The 19,565-nt window shown below is 53.3% G+C and overlaps 1 protein-coding gene across 1 annotated transcript in view; it reads left to right on the plus strand.

Annotated features, from left to right (window-relative positions):
* The first annotated feature begins 2,027 nt into the window (after window positions 1-2,027).
* SORL1 (sortilin related receptor 1) overlaps window positions 2,028-19,565 on the plus strand; it is a 34,888-nt gene continuing 17,350 nt past the window's right edge. The window contains exons 1-18 of the mRNA XM_052697408.1: window positions 2,028-2,268; window positions 8,199-8,315; window positions 8,391-8,516; window positions 9,246-9,407; window positions 9,979-10,046; window positions 10,670-10,850; window positions 11,907-12,008; window positions 12,152-12,321; window positions 12,611-12,803; window positions 13,384-13,501; window positions 14,104-14,177; window positions 15,339-15,427; window positions 15,503-15,681; window positions 16,191-16,377; window positions 17,245-17,373; window positions 17,592-17,677; window positions 18,710-18,882; window positions 19,332-19,463. Coding sequence (XP_052553368.1) covers window positions 2,071-2,268; window positions 8,199-8,315; window positions 8,391-8,516; window positions 9,246-9,407; window positions 9,979-10,046; window positions 10,670-10,850; window positions 11,907-12,008; window positions 12,152-12,321; window positions 12,611-12,803; window positions 13,384-13,501; window positions 14,104-14,177; window positions 15,339-15,427; window positions 15,503-15,681; window positions 16,191-16,377; window positions 17,245-17,373; window positions 17,592-17,677; window positions 18,710-18,882; window positions 19,332-19,463 — 2,484 coding nt within the window. The 5' untranslated portion in view covers window positions 2,028-2,070. The remainder of the gene's footprint in view (window positions 2,269-8,198; window positions 8,316-8,390; window positions 8,517-9,245; window positions 9,408-9,978; window positions 10,047-10,669; window positions 10,851-11,906; window positions 12,009-12,151; window positions 12,322-12,610; window positions 12,804-13,383; window positions 13,502-14,103; window positions 14,178-15,338; window positions 15,428-15,502; window positions 15,682-16,190; window positions 16,378-17,244; window positions 17,374-17,591; window positions 17,678-18,709; window positions 18,883-19,331; window positions 19,464-19,565) is intronic.

The following is a 19,565-nucleotide window of genomic DNA, read 5'->3' on the forward strand; positions in this document are numbered from 1 at the left end:
ATACCTTGGTAGAGGCTGCCACAAAGGAACATCCCTCAGCACATGAACACTGCACCACAGAGCTTTTCTACTGTGAAAGCGACGTGTGCACACAACCAAACACACACCACCCCACAGCACGTGGTGTTGCTGGCTCCCCTGCAGGGAGATGCTCTCAGATCACCGAAGCTTTTTACTGGGGTTGTTGTGATATGGCCCCAGAATCAGGTATATTCTTCAGTGCAGCTATTGCTACACCAAAGGGAATGCAGACCAGGGGAAGGGACATACCGTGCCATACCATACATGTGATATGTGCCCAGCACAGCTGAGGAAGGGTTCCTGTATCCCTGCACACCATTAATTCCTAGCAGACAGCCCATAGGGGGCCACTGTGCTGCCTGCACATCTGCCCACAAACCTCCTGTGTGCTGCCTCTTTGGAAGATGCTTGAGAACAAAATGGGGTCTGCCACTGACATACACCTCCTGTCTGGGAGAAGAACCTGCTCCCTATGGCCTTCCCAGCCCCTCTATAAATGTGGTCATTTCAACACAACTCTACCTTCCTCTGCAGGCAGGCAGCAGTGCTGGATGGGGAGACTCATGTACTTTGGGGACTTAAAAAAGGCCAATCTGCTCAGGAAAAGCTCCCTGGAACATGACAGTACATTCATATCTCCTTCTCATATCATAGAATGGAATGGCCTGGGTTGAAAAGGACCACAGTGCTCATCCAGTTCCAACCCCTTGCTATGTACAGGGTCACCAACCACCAAACCAGGCTGCCCAGAGCCACATCCAGCCTGGCCTTGAATGCCTCCAGGGATGAAGCATTCTCCAGCAAATGGCTCTTACTTGGGGCTGTGCACAGAGGAATTGCAACACCCAGCCTCCCCAAGAACAACCCTGGGGCTCAGACTGGGCAGCAAATGCTCACACAAAGAGCAAACCATCCTTGGGCCAGTTCCTCATTTCTCACCAGTTCCTATTCTACTCTGAATCAGTTTCTTCTTTTTTTTTTTCTTTCTTTTTATTTTTTTTTCTTATTTTTTTTTTCCTGGGGATTGGGGCAGCACTTTGGGGAAGGGATGCTGTTGTGTGTTGGGTCCCTGCTGGTCCCACCTGCAGACAGCAGCTCCACGGATCCGTGCACAAACATCTATCAACTCTCACCCCTGTGACCTGTGGTCCTCCAGGGGGACATTACCCTGAATCGAGACAGCTAAGAGCTTTATTAGGAGGGCTTCTAATTGTATTGGCTCCGTAATTGAAACACGCTAACTAGGTTTCTAGGCAAAAGGTACCTCTGGGAACACTCTGGGCAATGTTTCAGCTGTTACAGACAGCAAAATGCAGGGAGCTGAGCCCCCCAATGGTGGTCTGCACTGTCCCCATGTCACCATACATCACCTCCACCATGCAGATGGGTTACAAGGTTGGCAAACACGGTAATCCCTGCGATGCACAGACTTTGTAGCAGCTTTGGCTGAAAAGCCCTTTTTTTTTTTTTCAATTTAATGTTTATCTTTCACTGTTGATTTTTGGTTGTGTACTTTGCCGATTTTCACTGTTGATTTTACACTGTGTACTTTGCAGTGCTCATTTCTATTACCGCTTCAGACAGCTTCCCTTTGACCAGCTCTTCCTTATCACTGCTTTTCTTACCACCGACCTCCCATCACTTCAGATTGCCAACTTAGGACCACGTATCTCTTTTTTCCGTGTTTTTTTTTTTTTTGTTTAATTGCCGATTTCTGAGCTCTGAGTTTCTTACATCCGATATTTAAGCCTCGCTCTTTTTTCCACTCGCTCTTTTTTCAATCTTTTTCTTTTTCCTCGCGTGTAACGGCTGCTCCGACACCCTTTCCGCTAAGCCTATCGATGACGTCGGACTTTCCCCGACGCCCGCATCCCTCGGGCCCGGTTTACCCCCGGGATGATGAAGAGTGGAATGGGGGAGGGGGGGGGAGAACACATCGTTCTGGGGGCGGTCGCGGGGCGGCGCGGCGGAGCACATTGCACATTCTGACCGGGCGGCGGCGCGGCTCCATCGGTCCCGCACGGCGCGGCCCGGCCCCGCGCCACGAACATGGCGACGCGGTGCAGCGGCGGGGTGAACGGTGCCGTTCTGTCCCCGCACCGCCTCGCCTTGCTGCTGCTGCTGCTGCTGTCCGAAGGGGCGGCGGGGGGCGGCTCCTCGTTGTTGCTACGCGTCCCTCCGGAGGCACCCGATGAACCCCCGCGGAGCCGCCGTGCCGCGCAGGAGCCCATCCAGGTGTACGGACAGGTGAGCCGCGGTCGCGACCTCCCCCTCTTTCCTCCCTTTCCCCCCCCCTCCCCTTCCGCATCATTTCTAATTTATTTATTCCTAATTCATTAAACCGACCGCACGGCAGAGCGGTGCGTTACATCACCCATGCAGCGTTTCTCCCCCCCCCTTCTCCCCTCCCCGCAAACACTGTCTGTGTTTCTCTCTCCCCCCCCTCTCTCCCCCCCAGCGATGTGCATTAGCAGGGTGAATGCTGCGCTGCGTGGTTCCCCCCTCCCCCTTTCCGGGGCACCGCAGCCCCCTACTGAACCTACGAGCGCCCGCACTTGCCCTGTTCCAAACGGAGCTGACCGGGAGATGCTGAGCGCGGTTACATCTATCCCCGCATCTCCCCCGGTTGAGCCATCGCGACCCAGCCGTGCCGCCGGGTTGGCAGGGCACGCTCGTGGGTCTGAGCCGGGGACACGGCCAGCTTGTCCCCAGGGGATGGGAACCCCACGGCTGGGAGCTGCAGCTGGCATCTGTCTCCCACTAGACGTGCTTAAATGGGACGTTTCGACCCTGAAACTGGGCTGAAAGGGAGACTTTAGAGCAAGATTGTGCTGTTGTGAGGTGCTGAGCCTGCTCTGTAAGGAGGGCTTCTCCCTGGCTGCTTGTCTGCCCGGTTGGCCCTTGCTTATTGGTGTGAGGAGCTGGCTGACCACAGAAAAGCATACAGATGGCCGTCCCTGAGAGCATCCCTGCGCAGGCTCCATTAATTAGCAAGTTTTGCTGCCGGGACCAGCATCCTCCTCTCCCTTTGCCTCACGTTGGGGGGGGGTGTCAGAACAGGACGCGCTGCCCGTGTGCCTGCCCTGGGAGTCTGCAGGCTGCCATTGCCTGCCCATTATTTTTGTGTTTTATTCCATATGCCAAACTGTGAGCTATTGCCTCGTGTGACCCCGCTCGCTCCGGCTGCTCATGTCCCACTGTGTAGCCCGTGTGCTGCCTGAGGGCAGCGGCCACATCTGCATTTCCCTCCTATGGAAGAGGAGAACTTTCCCTCTTAACCTTCTCCGTTCCCAATGATTTCCCCTTCCTCTGTACTGTCAGGACGTATGTGGGGCATTTTCCCTTCAGCCCCCCCCACAGCTGTCATTCAGGCCACTCTGACAGGTCAGGGTGGAGAGCAGCACCCACAGCCTGGACTTGGAACACTTGGAAGGCTGCAGTGACATCCAGAGCAGGACACAGAGCAGGCAGGGGGGTTTTTGTATACAATTGGCCTCTGCCGGGTCTTTTCTCATTGCCTGAAGCTTTTGGAAGGGATTCGTTGGAGCAGTGAATTGCTCTCACTGGCAGCATTACACAAAACAGTTGCAGACTTTAATGCTTTATTTTAATTTTAATAAAAATTGGCTCTTCTGTTGCTTTTGGATGCAAGCATATTAAAGCCCAGGTACCAGACCTCACCAGGACTTCACTAGGCCTTACACAACCCTTCTGAACCATACAGTGCTTTACATCGTGGTGTCTGTTACAACAGGAATTAAGACATAACCCGCATTGTGGTGTATGAACAAGAAGGAAAACAAAGCCACATGTTATACTGCTTGCTTCCAGTCGCAAGCATCGTGTGGTCCCCACCCCTCCTGTATCTCTGTGGCTCCCCTGATGCTGGCAGGGTTAGCAGAGGGACATCAGCAAGGTGACAGTGCTTGGAGTGAGCCACTGAGAGCCCTGCAGGAGACCCTTCTCAGGGGCATGTGCTGCTCCCTGTGCTTGGCAGTGTGCTCAGCCATATGCTGTGTGTTGGCTCGCCCTGCCCTGGTGTAACCTCATGGCACTGCTCGTGCAGAGCTGCCCATCACTGCTGGAACACAGCCAGGGGACTGATGGAGTGACACGTTGTGACAGCCAGAACTGGAGCTGGGGGTGCACTCCAAAGCCACCACGGCTTCTCCATGGCACTGCACAGCTTGGGAAATTTGGCAACGGGCTCTGGACACTGGATGGGTCATTTCTGCAATGCCACTGATGGGAAGCATCCCCTGAGTAGGATAAGTGCTGCTTATGCCCTTCAGCACTCCCTCAGTCCCTGTGAGCATCCAAAGCATTGCACACTGCCCACCCTATGGCTTCATTACAGCGGTGGAGACTTATCCTCATCCCTCTGTCTGGTTTTTCCATCCCAGCCATCCTTCAAATCCCATCCCATCCTGGGGATAAACCAGCAAAGAACCACTCAGCCTGTGGACAGTACAAGAAGAAGGGCACATGAAGCTGCTGCTCCTGCTGCCTACCTGTCAGGTGACGCTATCTCATGGGTACTGGTGTGGCAGCAGCAGACAGTGATGGATGGTACTGGGCAGGAAGTGAGCTCATCTGCTGACCCTGCAAGGGGAAGGTGATGTGGGTTAGGGACAGCATTTGCAGCCATCGCTGCCCACCTCAGCATCCACCTGTCTCTCCTAGGACCATGGAGTCAAATCATCTCAGAACCTCCTTCACTCTCAGGTCCTACTTGCTGGTGACAACCTCTCCTGCCTTAGAGGACCACCAGGTTCCATTGTTTTCTGGCTATTTACAATTGCACTGTAGGAGGACTACATGACCTTCTCTCAGCCCACCTTTGAGGACCTCCCCAGCTGTCAGTGCTCAGAGAACCAGGCACTTCTGCATCCCACATGGATGACCACCAGCTCCTCCCCTGTGCTGTTACTCAGTGACCTTCATCTTTATGACAGCTTTGCAAAGCCCAGCAGAGAAGAATTCATCTCCTGTTAAAATCACTGCACTGAGACGACTTTGTGCAGGAGACATTCCCATCCTTGTTGCACTACAGCTCTTACAGATGACCAAGAAAGCAATGCACTCACTGAGAGAGCAGCCTCCTTCCTTGCCAGAGCAGACTGCACGGTGCTGGTGGGCAGAAAGGTGTTTGGGTCCATTGGTTGCTGTCTTGAGTGCCCCCATAAGCTGCCAGCATGCAGCAAGAACAGCCCCAAGCACAGAGCACAGGAGCTCTTCTGAGGCCATGAGCATCCTACAACCCACACCATGCTGCAGAACCTTTCTGCTCTCCAAAACAGAGAAATGTGCATTGCAGGATAAACACCATCCGGCTCCATGACCAGAGAAATCAATCACAGCCCATCGGACGTGAACCATAATTAATTGTGTCCTACATTACCATGCCCTGGGTGCTGGCCGCACATCCTGGTACAGCCCCCAGGCCCTGAGCCCTATCCTTCCTCCCTTCTTTGACTCAGTCCTGGGGAAAAAAACAGTGCTCCTGACCCAACCTCAGATTTCCCCCACTGTCCTTTTCCTTTCCTTCAGGCACAACAGCAAAAGGAGAGCTCTGTTGGCGGTAGCAGAGAGCAAACAGCTCTGCAAGCAGATGATTTTGGTATTAACACAATTAACAGGGGCCTGGCGCTCGCTGAAATGAGTCACTCGTGTTTCATATGGGTGATTTCGGGCCCTGGCATTTTCAGCCTGAGCCACAGGCAGAGCCGTGGCAGGCACAGGAGGTGGCTTAAAATACCACGCAGGGATGGAACAGATGCTCTGTGCTGAGCAGAAGGTGCAGGAATGGAGCGTCGGTGGGATGCACGAGGAGCGATGCGTGCCACCAACACAACCACTGCAGTGCCACCAACGCAATGCACTGCAGCCCCCCATGATGCCATGACCCCCCCTTTGGCTTTGCTCTTCTGCCACCCCAATGCAGCTGGGGCTCAGGGAGCACGAGGGCTTGGCACCTCAAAGCCTCAGAGGCTTCATGCCTCGCCAACACGCTCATTTATCCTTGTAACAGCCCATTAATTATTCAGGAACGATCTCGGAACGTGTTTGTTGTTAAGCATCCCATTTGCTGTTGCTTAACAAGGATGGGAAGAAAGAGCCACGATCCCCACACGTCTCTTTCCCTCGTGCAGCCCTGGTGTGGTGTTGACATGGAGTGCTTTGTTATTAACAGCCCTTCCCTAGGTCAGGTCAGAGTCGTGCAGCACAGGACGAACCCTTCGATGCATGCTTTGCTCCAAAGCCCACTCTGAGGCAATGCCATGCACTGCAAGCACAGCCCATGTCCTCCATCCATCCCTGCACAGAGCTCACAGGGATGCCCTTCATGCTTGCTCCAGTGTGATGGCAGCTCCAGGGTTGCTGTCTTGCTCTAAACCAGGGGTTTTGGTTGTGGGGAGATGCTGTTAACAGAAAGAAAATATGAATGTGAGCAACACTACATAAACTGTGTTAACTAGAGATACAAGCAGCCTCCTCTACATCTTGGCTTCATTTCTCCCCTCGTGGACTTCATTTGGCACCTTACATATTAGGAGGACAAATTAGAGTTTCATGCATATTTCATATATCCTTAATCACTTGGCAGAAAGCAAAACACAGCCCCATTACGATGATTTTCTACTAAGTGCTGTTTCCATTGGGCACCAGCCATTGCCTGCTCGTGGATCCAGGCAGCTCCTTAAGGAGGTTTCTCCAGTGGCTCTGTGCAGAACCAGGGCTCAGCTGCTGCCCAGGCCTTGGCTCTGCCCGCACAGCCCTGGTCCCCTGCTCAAGGACGGCACTCTGTCTGCGGTTCAGTCTCTTTGCTCACGGGGAATAATGCTTTAGAGGTCATTTGGCTGAGTTTAAAGCAGGGCACGGGTCAGAGCCTCCTCTTGTTTTGTTTCTCTAGCTAGCCTAGTGTCAGATTTCTTGCAGAACAACTTGCAAAGTGCTACTGAAAATGTCATGGAGGCGTCAACAAACCCATCCTGAGAAAACACATGGGGAGGAGATCAGGCTGTCCCCAGGAGGGGGCTTTGTGGGCAAGCTCAGCTGCTGACCCATCATTGCTGCTGCCTTAGACCCAAACGAGTGACACTGAACTGCTCCTGCTTGTGGAAGAGTCAGATCTGATGGAAAAGGGAAAAGGGGGGATGCTGGGGTGGGGACACAGAGCTGCCATGGGTTTCACACTGCAGGTTGTGTGTGGGGAGCATCACCCTCTCCTTCCTCCCTGCATCCCCAAGGTCTCACTGACCCCCACTGCTGGGGTGCAGCCGCCTGCAGTCCTACATCTCTGCTCTGAGCCCCAGGTGGAGGCACACAGCCCAGCAGCTGCAAGCACCAGCCCTGGGGGATGCTCACTGTCCCCCTGTTTGCTTTCTAATTTGCTCCTTTTTTTCCTTTTGCACAAGCCCATTACGTAACAGGGATTTGGGGACTTCTGTTTCACTTGCCTCTCTTGGACTAAAGCCATCGTTTTTTCCACACGTTTCTTTGCCCATCACTGAGGGGGGGGAGGGAGGAGGAAACTGCTGGGTACCAGCCCTAAGCAGGGCTTAGCCCTGTATTTCTACAGCTCCCTACAGACGCTGTGTTTTGCAGAGCAGCACCTCCAGCCCTGCTGCAGCAATGCTGCGATTATTTCCCCATAGAAACCAGTCCTCCAGGTACAGCACGAGCACAGGCAGCAGTGGGTTTGCTTGCACCTGTTTTGGATACCTGCACGTCCTTCTAAGCACGGAGATCACTGTAGGAAGGTGACTCTGTTTGTGTTGGCCCTTTGCCTAGCCAGCCCGGTTTGTATCGCTTCTCCTTCCTCGGTTTTAGTTTTGGTTCTGGTCATCTCACAAATCCTCTTTCTCTGAGGAAGAATAAATGAACTTCACGCTCATGGGTTGCACAGCGTGCTCGCAGCAGATCCTCCTTCACCACCTCCTCCCCAGGGAAGGTCTCTCTCAGTGCTTTAACCGCTTGGCAGCTCACAGTGAGCACTGAAATCCAAGCAGTGGTCCGTGCCCTGTAGCCCTAACCCTCCCCCTGACCCCACAGGGTCCTGTTGCCCCTGGGATTGCTTCAATCCTCTTCAGGTTTGAACGCCTTATCCCATTACATGCATTCCCCAGGAGGAGGGGACCCCGTGCTATGGCTCACGGTGCCCATTCCCTTTGCAGGTCAGCCTCAACGACTCCCACAACCAAATGGTCGTTCACTGGGCAGGAGAGAAGAGCAACGTGATCGTGGCCTTGGCCAGGGACAGCCTGTCCTTGCTGGGCCCCAAAAACAGCGACGTAAGTGCTGTGTGCTGCATGTCCCCTGCCTGGCATCCTGCAGCCCTGCTCCTGTAACCGGGTCTCTTGCTGCAGGTCTACATCTCTTATGACTACGGGAAGAGTTTTAAAAAGATTTCGGAGAGGTTCAGCTTTGGGGATGGGAACAGCAGTGCGGTGGCCATCGCTCAGTTCTACCACAGCCCAGCCAACAACCAGCGGGTGAGTGGGGCTGAGGGGGGCACGGTGCCCTGTGGTGCCCCTCGGGGTGCAAGGGACTGAGGGAGTGGGGTGGTGGGGGGCTGCACCCACAGCGGCTTGTGCTAACAGAGTTAGGGGCTGTGCGCCCATCAGCATCATCATAGAATCATTAAGGTTGGAAAAGATGTCTCAGATCTCCAAGCCCAACCCCAGCCCATCCCCACTGTGCCCACTGACCATGTCCCCACGTACCACAATTCTTTCAGGGACTTCCACCTCCCTGGGCAGCCTGTGCCAGTGCCAAACCACTCTTTGAGAGAAGAAATTTCTCCCAGTACCCTCCCCTGGGACAACTGAAGGCCATTGCCTTTCATGCTCTTGTGGCACACTTAAGTTTACCTACACCAAAGCCACCTCTCTTCTGGCCGAAGCTCTCCTGCGGTGGTTTGAGCCATCCTGGCTCTGCAGCTCTCCATCCCCATGGATATTCCCATCTCCAAAGCTGGGTTGGGAGCACTGGGGCATGGACACACTCACCCACATCGCTGAATCATGCCAAAAAACTCCACTCTGCACACAGCAGTTGTTGGCTTCAGGGACCTCAAGGAGCAACAGAGTGTGGTAGAAGTGTGGGAACAAGATCCTCTCCTCCAGAGTTCTCCCTCTCAGGTGCTCCCCAGGACTTGTTGCTGTCATGGGTAGCTTGAGCCCTGCTCTGATTTTCTTCCTTCTCTGTCCTTCTCTCCCCAGTATATCTTTGTGGATGCCTTTGTCCCTTACCTCTGGATCACCACTGACTTCTGCAAGAGCATCCAGGGCTTCTCGATCCCCTTTAGGGCAGCAGATCTCCTTCTGCACAGCAGGAACCCCAACCTCGTCCTGGGCTTTGACAGATCCCACCCCAACAAGCAGGTGAGCACAGCTGCCAAGGCACGAGGGTCTTGGTTTTATCCCCGTCACTCCTGACTCCCTCATGGAGAAGAGAGGAACCTAAGTCAGAAATCTACAGTGCTTAATGTGTTTTGCCCTTGGAGACTGGGATCCGGAGTGGGGCTGGTGTGCCTGCGGGTTGGTATGTTTATTGCTGCTGTTGCTGGTGAAATAAGAGATACCATCTCTGCTCAGGAACTTTGCCCTCCTCCCACCCGCAGCTGGGCAGTGGCAGAGCACTCCTATGGCTGTGACATGCTCCAGGAGGGAGAGGCTCTGCCCGCAGGTTTATCTTTGCAATCACACACACCACGAGCACTTTAGAGCAAGTTATTTTTATTTCTGAGTTCCTATTCAACCAGGCAGCTCTACAAAGTGAAGGCAGTGTTTTCCTGCTTGGGTGGTTCTCACCCAGGTGCAGCTTTGAGGTGGATGTGTCCCTGTCCTCTTTCTGCTGCCTGAGCTTTGGTGTCTTGGGGGTCTCCCTCCCTTGGGTTGCACACTCTGAGAGCACTGCACGATCCAGGCCCATCTCTCACCTTTCCCATTGCAGCTCTGGAAATCAGATGACTTTGGCCAGACCTGGATAATGATACAGGAGCACGTGAAGTCCTTTTCCTGGTATGTGCTGTAGCTTTGTGTTCCATCCAGCTCCCTCCCTCCTGGCTTTCTGTCTCCCTGTACCACCGTGCTCCCAACCCCATCCCTGGGCTGATCATGTGGGCCATAGGCTTTCTTCTTTCTTGGCCACCAGAGCTGCTCTGGCCATCAGCTGTCACCAACATTCAGGTCCCTCCTGTTCTTATCCCCACCATCTCAGCCATTTCGCCACATGCTTTGCAGATTTCCAGCTTATCTCCTCAGGGTCACACAAGAAGGGACATCCCCTGACAAACAGGGCTTGTAACATCTCCAACCACATCCTTCCTGGCCTTAGCTGAGACACAAATAGGAAGCACAGAGCCCCGGATAACATCAGGAGGCAAACACACCCATGCAAACTTCATTACAATCACATTCCCCATACTGTGACCAGTCCTCCTTCCCCTCTTGGAGTTCCTGGGCCATGCAGAGCTTTATCTCCCTTTCTGGGCTCTGCACCCTGCTGAGGCCAGGGCTGCTCCCGTTTCCCCAGACCCTGCATGCCAAACACATCTCTTTAAAAGGCTTCGGCTCCTCCGTGCCTTCTGCACTGCTCTGTGAGTGCAGTGGTGATAAAAACCTTTTCATTCTTTGCTGTCCAGGGGTGTCGAGCCCTACGATAAGCCCAACACAGTGTACATCGAGCGGCACGAGCCCTCTGGCACCTCCACTGTCATTCGCAGCACAGATTTCTTCCAAAGCCGAGAAAATAAAGAGGTGATCCTGGAGGATGTTGATGACTTCCAACTCCGGGACAAATACCTGTTTGCCACAAAGTCTGTGGTGAGTCCCCGCAGCCTTCAGCTCACCACGCTGATCCTGCAGATGGAGCAGTGCTGGCCGTGCTGTTGCTGCCCTGCACGTCAGCAGGGTGGGCAGAAGTAGGTCAGGCTGTAGAGCACCGGGACTGGAAACGCATGGGGTGGATGCAGAGGCAGGAGGGGGGACAGGGCTGGGTGAATGGAGGCCACTTGTCGTCAGGGATTAGCTCAAACGCGAGCTGGGACCAGGCAGCCTTACATGCTGCAGCTTGGCTTATCTGTGCTCTCAGTGAGGGCAAGTCCTTCACAGATGACCGGAGACACCATGCTAGAACTCAAGGAGCAATTTCCTTTTTGTAAGATGCAAGCATTGCTTTTCACTTGCTGCTGCCACCGAGCCTTTTGCAAGGAGCGCTTTGCCCTTTGCAGGTGGCTCTTACATGCTCTCACCCTGCATCCCCAGCAACGTCACCCCAATTTGAAGAGCGTTTTCAGCTTCTCAGAAATCTCTCTTGCAACTTCCAGGGCGCTTTGCCTTCTTGGCTCTGTGCCTGCTTTGGTTAGCAGGAGATGCTATCTGTGTGCTCTGATGGGGTTTGGTGAGATGTTGGGGATGGTTGGTGTCCCCATGGAGATGGCAGCCCATCCTCACAACCCTCATGGACCAGAAGGGAGCTGGGACTTCCTGATTCCTGCTCCCCTCCCCAGGAGCTGTGGTTGCTTGGTGATGTGGAGCCGGGGAAAATCAGGCCGCTTATTTTTGGAGCCTAAATCTGGGTTTGGGTGCTTACCGTTGGCAACCTGCACAAAACACATTGCCCCCAGCTTTTGCTTTTTTGGCTCGGCGCTGGTGTCTTTTCCTTCGTGCAACTCATTAAAAATAGGAAGGCAAGGACAGGCTGTTCTGCTCCAAACCAGTCTCTGTGCCTCCACCTGAGCTGCCAGAACAGGCAGCAGGAGGCATGCTTGTGTTCGCTGCTCTCCGGAATGCCGTCCCCACAGTGTTGGTTCAGGCACAGGGATGAGGGTGATTCTGGGGTTTGTAGCCACTCCTGATGTTTCTCTCTGCTCCCTGTAGCGCTTGCTGGGCAGCTTGCAGCCATCATCAGTTCAGCTCTGGGTTTCCTTCAACCGCAAGCCGATGCGGGTGGCCCAATTCGTTACCAAGCATCCAATTAAGGTAAGCAGTGGATGACCTCCCTGCTGCAGGGTGGAGAATTACTGTTAGCTATCTATGAGGAAATGCTACACTGACCTGTATGCAAACCCTGCTCCTGTGCCCATGCACTTAAAGCCTGCACACCACTCCTTTGCTTCCCACAGGAGTACTACATCGCCGATGCATCGGAGGACCAGGTGTTTGTGTGCGTCAGCCACGATGACAACCGCACCAACCTCTACATCTCGGAAGCAGAAGGCCTGAAGTTCTCCCTGTCTTTAGAAAATGTGCTCTACTACAGCCCAGGAGGAGCAGGCAGTGACACTCTGGTCAGGTAGTGTGCTCCAGAGTACACAGAATCATCATAAAATGCCTTAGGTTGGAAGGGACCTCAAAGATCGTCCAGTTCTATCCCCTTGCTGTGGGCAAGGTTGCCAAGCACTGCATCAGGGTCAGATTGCCCATAGCTCCATTCAGCCCAGCCTGGAGCACTTCCAGACAGATCCCTGGGCACGCCACTCATCACCAGCCTCCACCTGGGCATGGAACTGCTGACCACAACCCTCCGACTGTGGCCATCCCACCAACTCTTAATTCTTCATCCCCTTGGCTTTCCCTTGCAGATATTTTGCCAATGAGCCTTTTGCTGACTTCCACCGTGTCGAGGGTGTGAGAGGTGTGTACATTGCCACGCTGCTCAACGGCTCCTTCAGCGAGGAGAACATGCGCTCCGTCATCACCTTTGACAAGGGAGGCACCTGGGAGCCCCTGCAGCCCCCGGCAGAGACACGCTATGGGGAGAAGACACACTGTGAGGTGAGAGCTGAGCCAAGCTCCCAAAAGACAGAGGGGTCCATGGGCTGAGCTGCCTGCATGGGAAATCCCATCATCAGATGGTATCCTGGGCTCCATCAGCAGAGGGGTGGCCAGCAGGGACAGGGAGGTGATCGTCCCTCTCTACTCTGCTCCTCATCTGGAGTACTGTGTCCTAAAGGAAGCCTACAGACAGGAGGGGAATCAACTCTTTGGGAAGGTAGATAACAGCGGGACAAGGGGAAATGGTTTTGAGTTGTGGGAGGGAAGATTTAGTTTGGATGTCAGGGGGAAGTTCTTTACAGAAAGAGCGGTGAGGTGCTGGAACAGCTGCCCAGAGAGGCTGTGGATGCCTCGTCCATCCCTGGAGGTGTTCAAGGCCAGGTTGGATGGGATCCTGGGCAGCCAGGGGTTGGTATTAAATGGGGAGGTTGGTGGCCCTGCCTGTGGCGGGGGGTTGGAGCTTCGTGATCCTTGAGGTCCCTTCCAACCCTGGCCATTCTGTGATTCTATGACTCCAAAGCAGAGGCTGCAGGATGAAGTGGGACTGAGGCACTGATGACGGTGTGCTTTGCTTCCCCAGCTTTCCCAGGGCTGTTCCCTCCACCTGGCCCAGCGCCTGAGCCAGCTGCTGAATTTCCAGCTGCGGAGGATGCCCATCCTCTCCAAAGAGTCAGCACCAGGGCTGATCATTGCCACCGGTACCATTTTTCCTTCTGTTGCTGCCCAGGGGCTTGGGAGCACGTTGTTTTAAAGGCATGAGGAATTGGGTGGCATCTCATTTGTAGATGCAATTAAAAGAAAACGGAGTTTACAAACATGAGTTGGACTCAGTCATCCTTACAGGTCCCTTCCAACTCAGAGTGTTCTGTGATTCTATGAAGTGCAATTAAATGGTGCATTTTGCTGCCCTGTTCTGCACTGCAGTCCCTCTAATGACTGTATGTACATGTCAGTGCAGTGTGGTGACACTGCAAACCTTGCCTGCTTCAATCCACTCCTCTTTCCTACCCCTTCCCAGCTGGAGGGTTCCTTGGACGTGCAGGAATTGCTGTTTGTCTCACTTCTTCGCTGTAGAAAACAAATGATGGAACATTTGCAGAACCACCAGCTCATTTTGTTTGATCATGTTTACAGCCATATGTTTTTCCCCAGCTGCTTTTAAAACTTGTGATCGTCCTTAACATATCAGCTCCTCCATCACGGCATTTTGCTCACAGACCAGAATAGCTTCGAGGCATCTCCTTCATTTAAGTGGCTGCTGTGTCTACCTGCAGAGGGATGACTGTTCTCATTCTCCTAGGCTCCATCGGCAGGAGCATGGCGAAGAAAACCAACGTCTACATCTCGAGCAGCGCTGGGGCGAGGTGGAGAGAGGTAAGGGCTCTGGTTGGCAGCTCAGCACACTGGCAGCAGCACGGATTGGGGAGCTGCAGCCCATAGGCAGTGAAGGTGACCCGTGTGCACACATCAAAGAGCTGCAGCCAGAAGATGCTGAATGCCCCTTGTAGCAAAACCATCTTTGGATGCAGGAGCAGGCGCGGTCGCCTCGTGCTGAAGGCAGCGGGTTCAGATGCAGCTTGAGCTCTGTTTGTTCAGCTCGTAGAACGTGTCCTCAGCACAGGTCAGCCGGTCCCTTGTGGACAGGACTGACAGGCAGAGCTCTGCACAGTGCCTGGAGAGGCTCCAGCCTCTTCCCAGACCGCGGGATGCTGCCCTCAGTGTATGCAGATCTGGTGCTGTTTACTGAGCGGGTGTTTGGTCTGCGGCGGTATTTTTGGTCTGCCTGTGCATTCTGCTGTGAGCATAATATGGTATTTCAACATCTGCAAGCGGTTTCATCACATGCATTAGGCAGCCTCCTTTTCCTCCCCTTAAGTACCCCGTGGGCAGGGTTAGTGCTGGGCACGCCGCGGGTCTGGCTGCTGTCACAGCCTCTGGGTTTCAGTGGAACTGTAGTGTTCATGGACAGAGAGAGCAGCCGACTGCTGTGTCTGTGCAATCCTCCTCTGGCTCGCAGGCAGTTTTGCTTTGCAGAGCAATTAAACCCCATGAGGAACAAGCAGAGCCCGGGCACACCGCACAGAGCTGCACGTTTGTGCTCTGTGCAGAGGCGTGGAATGGCCTCGCACTGCTGTTGCTCAACTGGGAGGAGCAGCAGCACATTTTCTTCCTGGTTTTGGAAGCTGCTGGAAGGCTTATTGCTCTGCAGAGCGCTGTTTTGGTCTCAAAAAGCAGATAAAAGGCACCAAAGTGTTCAGTGACCCTAGCAGAGCATCCCCAGGCAGGTTGGTGCATGGTGGAGTTGGGTGGATCTGTGCTTTCTGTTTTGAACCCGGAAAGGAAAGCGAAAGTGTTTCTGTGCTGAGGGGAAACACAAATGGTTTCCTTCTGGAGGTGACATGCTGTGCTGCAGGTGATCTCAATGCTCCACTGGGGCATCCTAATGCACAGGAACAACGTGGGGTCTGCAGAATGCCCTGGCACTCTGTATCCCCATGCCTGACCTTCTTCCTTTCACCACTGTTTCTCTTCCAGGCACTATCAGGACCCCACTACTACACCTGGGGTGACCACGGGGGCATCCTGGTGGCCATCGCACAGGGCACGGAGACTGACCAGCTCAAGTAAGGGCTGCAGCACAGAACTGGGATGCCAGGTTGGGTTTCCCCATTGCAGCCACCCCCATCCTTTTCCTGCAGGTACAGCACCAACGAGGGAGAGACGTGGAAATCCTTCACCTTCTCAGAGAAGCCAGTATTTGTGTATGGGCTGCTGACAGAGCCTGGGGAGAAAAGCACCATCTTCACCATCTTTGGTTCCTACAAGGAGAACGGCCACAGCTGGCTCATCCTGCAGGTCAACACCTCTGACGTGCTGGGTGAGCATCCTGCCCTGGCTGTTAATGCTGTCACTGAACCCCAACCATCATCACTGAGGGATTTGTTCGACAGGAACGTGGAAGAATAAAAGCCTTCTGAAGGCTTTGCCCATGAATGTTTTATAACTGGATCCGGCTTTGATTGCGAGGCAGCGTTTTAATCAAAGAGCAGTTAAGCTCAGCAGAGGAATTTGCTCGACTGAAATTCGTAGCAGATTCCCCTGATGTTTTGTTAGAAGTGGATCTGTTTGGCATCCAGAACGGCTCCGGTTAAACGAGGCACTGCAATTCCCCATCAGTGCAGCAGAGCTGCTGGGCTGAGCATCGCTGCTGTCTGTCTTGGGCTAAAAACCTTGTGATCCAGGGCAAAACATTCGTCTTGTGCCAACAAAGAGCATCCTTGTAGGGTGCCAATGGTCTCCATAGAGCTGCTCCCACATCCCAAGTCCAGGTGCCCCATAGTGCAGTCTGGGGTGCCCACCTTTGACCCAACCTTGTCCCTTCTCTAGGGGTCCCCTGCACAGAGAACGACTACAAGCTGTGGTCGCCCTCAGATGAGCGAGGCAACGAGTGCTTACTGGGGCATAAAACTGTCTTCAAAAGGAGGACTCCTCATGCAACGTGTTTCAATGGGGAAGATTTTGACAGGCCTGTCATGGTCTCCAACTGCTCGTGTACCAGGGAAGACTTTGAATGGTAAATAGCAATTAATTTCCTTTGGTCTGGGTTGTACGTCTGAGATAAATATCTGTGACCAATTGCTCTGAGTGGACACATGTCCAATTTACTCTGCCCTTTGTATCGCTGCTTGATTTTATAGCAAGGAGGAAACTAAATAGACTGAAAGCATCCTTTCATTAATAATGGGTCGTGAGACTTAATTAATGTCCCTTGAGCCTTTGGGGAACCTCTGAAAGGCTCTATACAAGAGGAAGATATTGTTAATCCATCACCTTCTTTCAAATGACGGCAGACAATTTACTGTCACACGCAGAGATGCTCTGCAGTGCAGCCCTGTGACCCCACAGCCGCAGGAATGCAGCTGGCCCTGCAGACTCATTTCATCTGCAGCTGAAACCGCACAGCTGTCGGGATTAGGGAATGGGTTCTGGCACTCAGAGGCAAAGGCTTGGGGTTAGGAAGTGAATGGCCTGGCTGAGCTTTCACCTACAGTCCTGTCTGTCCCTTGCTGAGATCTAAGAGGAATCTGGCTCATCACAAGTCAGCTGGGAGCCTTTGAACCACAGCAAAACCAGAGTGGTATAGCCTCCTCCGCAGCGTTTCCCAACCAGCAGCACACCACAGCTCCCATCTTACAGATTGGAATGCTGAGGTGCAGACATGGGCCAGCTGGCAGGGAGCCCAGCCCCAGCGGTTGGCATGGGGAGGCTCATTGGTGGTGGAGAAGAGTCCTAAGGAAAGAAGCTAAGATGCACAGCTAAATATTAGTGTACAGCTAGATACTGGACTTCTGAGATCTTCACACTTTGCAAAAATAGCACAGCAAAGCAGCTCTGTTGTCCTTCTCTCCCTTCCCTGCTCACATCACATCTCTCCTTGCAGTGATTTTGGCTTTAAGCTGAGCGAGGATCTCTCTCTGGAAGTTTGCATCCCAGACCCCGAGTTTGCAGGGAAGCCCTATGACCCACCAGTACCGTGCCCTGTAGGCTCAACCTACAGGAGGACTCGAGGGTAAGCGTTGTGCTTGGGAACCCCATCCTCTAAGGGCTGTGATTTATGGTGATACGACCAAACACATGCACACACACCTTGCAGGTGACAGTAGGTGGACTGCATGCTGAGACATACAGCACAACGTCCAGCTTGTAGCTAAGAAGCACTGGCTGCTTCTCAATGAACACAATGGTTACCAGTGCTCCTGCAACAGCAATGAATTCTGTGTGTTGCAGCTACCGGAAGATCTCTGGGGACACCTGTATGGGTGGTGACATCGAGTCGCGACTGGAGGGGGAGATGCTGCCATGCCCACTGGCTGGTGAGTGCATAAGCGTGGCTTCAGCCCATGCTGCATTCATTAAATGGAATTATCATGAATTAGGCACGAATTAGTGATGCCTACAGAGGCCACGCCAAAGGCTGCTCTTTTGTCCTCATACCCGTACCCAGTGAGACATCACCTCCATGCCTACTTACTCTCAAACATCTAAGGCACTGACTTGCTCCTGTGCCTGCACGCTGCCAGCTATTTGCATTCTGCTCTGTGCTGCTGTAATTTAATCTGCTGTCATGCTGCAGCTCCAGCCTGGGGCTGTTTTGATGGAGGCTGGTGTAGGTTCAGCCTTTGTCCCTGCTCAGCACCGACATGCTCCTCACCCTGCTGTGCCCACTGAGCTATTTGGAGAGTTGCAAAGAGCCCGAAAAACAAACCCTTGCTTCCTCAGTTCCATGGTGCCTCACACCATGGGAACACTTTCATGTGCGGTGTCTGTTTCTTAGCTCCATATAATCCCATTTGGGGTGTGTAGCCAAAGCTGCTCTCTGACATCAGCCCCACTTGTTAATAGCATTAATGGACTTTACCTGCAGCACGCAATGCCTGGGAGCTCAGTCCCAGGCCGGTTTGGTTCTGCGCAAACTGAGATCACAACCCCTCTGGGGTATTTCCCATTGGAAAGTGTCCCCCAGGACTCCCAGGTTTGCAGCACATTTATGTTTTTTTTATGAGAACTCAGAGGAACTGGGAGATGAGTCTTTTGTTTCTAGTTGGCAGCATGCTAATGCGGCAAGGTACCGGTCACAGTGCTTTCTGCCATCCCTACCTCCTCCTTCAGCCCTCTGAGATAAACAATAGCTGCAGTGTTGGTGCGAGGGAATAAGGGGAGCCGTAAGGCTATTAGCGTATTCTAATGAACCTAATCCCATTGAGACAAAGGGCCTTTGCCTCCCTTCCACTGCTCTGCTGGAACACCTGCTCACTGCCATGAAAAAAATCTCCAATTCCCTCTTGACCCCACGAGCACCCCAAAAACCACAGAATCACTAAAAAAACCCCAACTCTGTCCCGCAGAGGAGAACGAATTCATCCTGTATGCCACCCGCTACTCCATCCACCGCTACGACCTCGCCTCTGGGCTCAGCCAGGAGCTGCCGCTGGCCGGGCTGCGCGGCGCGGTCGCGCTCGACTTTGACTATGAGCACAACTGCCTCTACTGGGCCGATGTCACACTGGACATCATCCAGGTGAGCAGGGATTCACCAGGGCAGAAGCGGCAGCCTGAGAGTCAGCATCTTGTTTTGAGCGTTTCTCATCTGCCTGCTGTCGTAGAATCGATCGTAGAAGGGCTTGGGTTGGAGGGGAACTTAATGATCAGTGTGCCGGTGTAGTGCATTGATCTCAAATAGTGCTGAGCTCAGGGCATTGGGCTCCACAGCTGAATTACTTCCCACAAAATGTATAATTCTGGATGGTTTGATCCAGAAATTTTGGGATCTTTGGTTGAAACCTGACAAATCGAGATGCTTTTGCTTCCTGTGGCATACACTGATGTGGATATCTTCAGAATTATTCCATTTCCCATTTTCTTTCCTAGGGAAGTAGAAAATGGATATACACACGTGGCTGTGCTAACCTCAAGGCTGGGAAGGTTCTGCTTTTTTAGTCCTTTTTTTCCTCCTTTTTTTTCCTCTAGCGTCTTTGTCTCAATGGCAGCTCTGGGCAAGAAATAATCATAAGCACTGGGTTGGAAACGGTGGAAGCTTTGGCCTTCGAACCACTCAGCCAGTTGCTGTACTGGGTCAATGCTGGAATTCCCAAAATTGAGGTACAGTCACACCACCTGTGCTGCAGGGGGGACTGCCCCAGTGTGCCTTTGGGGTCCCACTGCTGGCTGCCAACCTGCTCCCCACACTGCACTGGGTTCACA

The sequence above is a fragment of the Tympanuchus pallidicinctus genome, unplaced genomic scaffold, assembly GCF_026119805.1.
Source record: "Tympanuchus pallidicinctus isolate F22 unplaced genomic scaffold, pur_lepc_1.0 scaffold30, whole genome shotgun sequence".
NCBI lineage: Eukaryota > Metazoa > Chordata > Aves > Galliformes > Phasianidae > Tympanuchus > Tympanuchus pallidicinctus.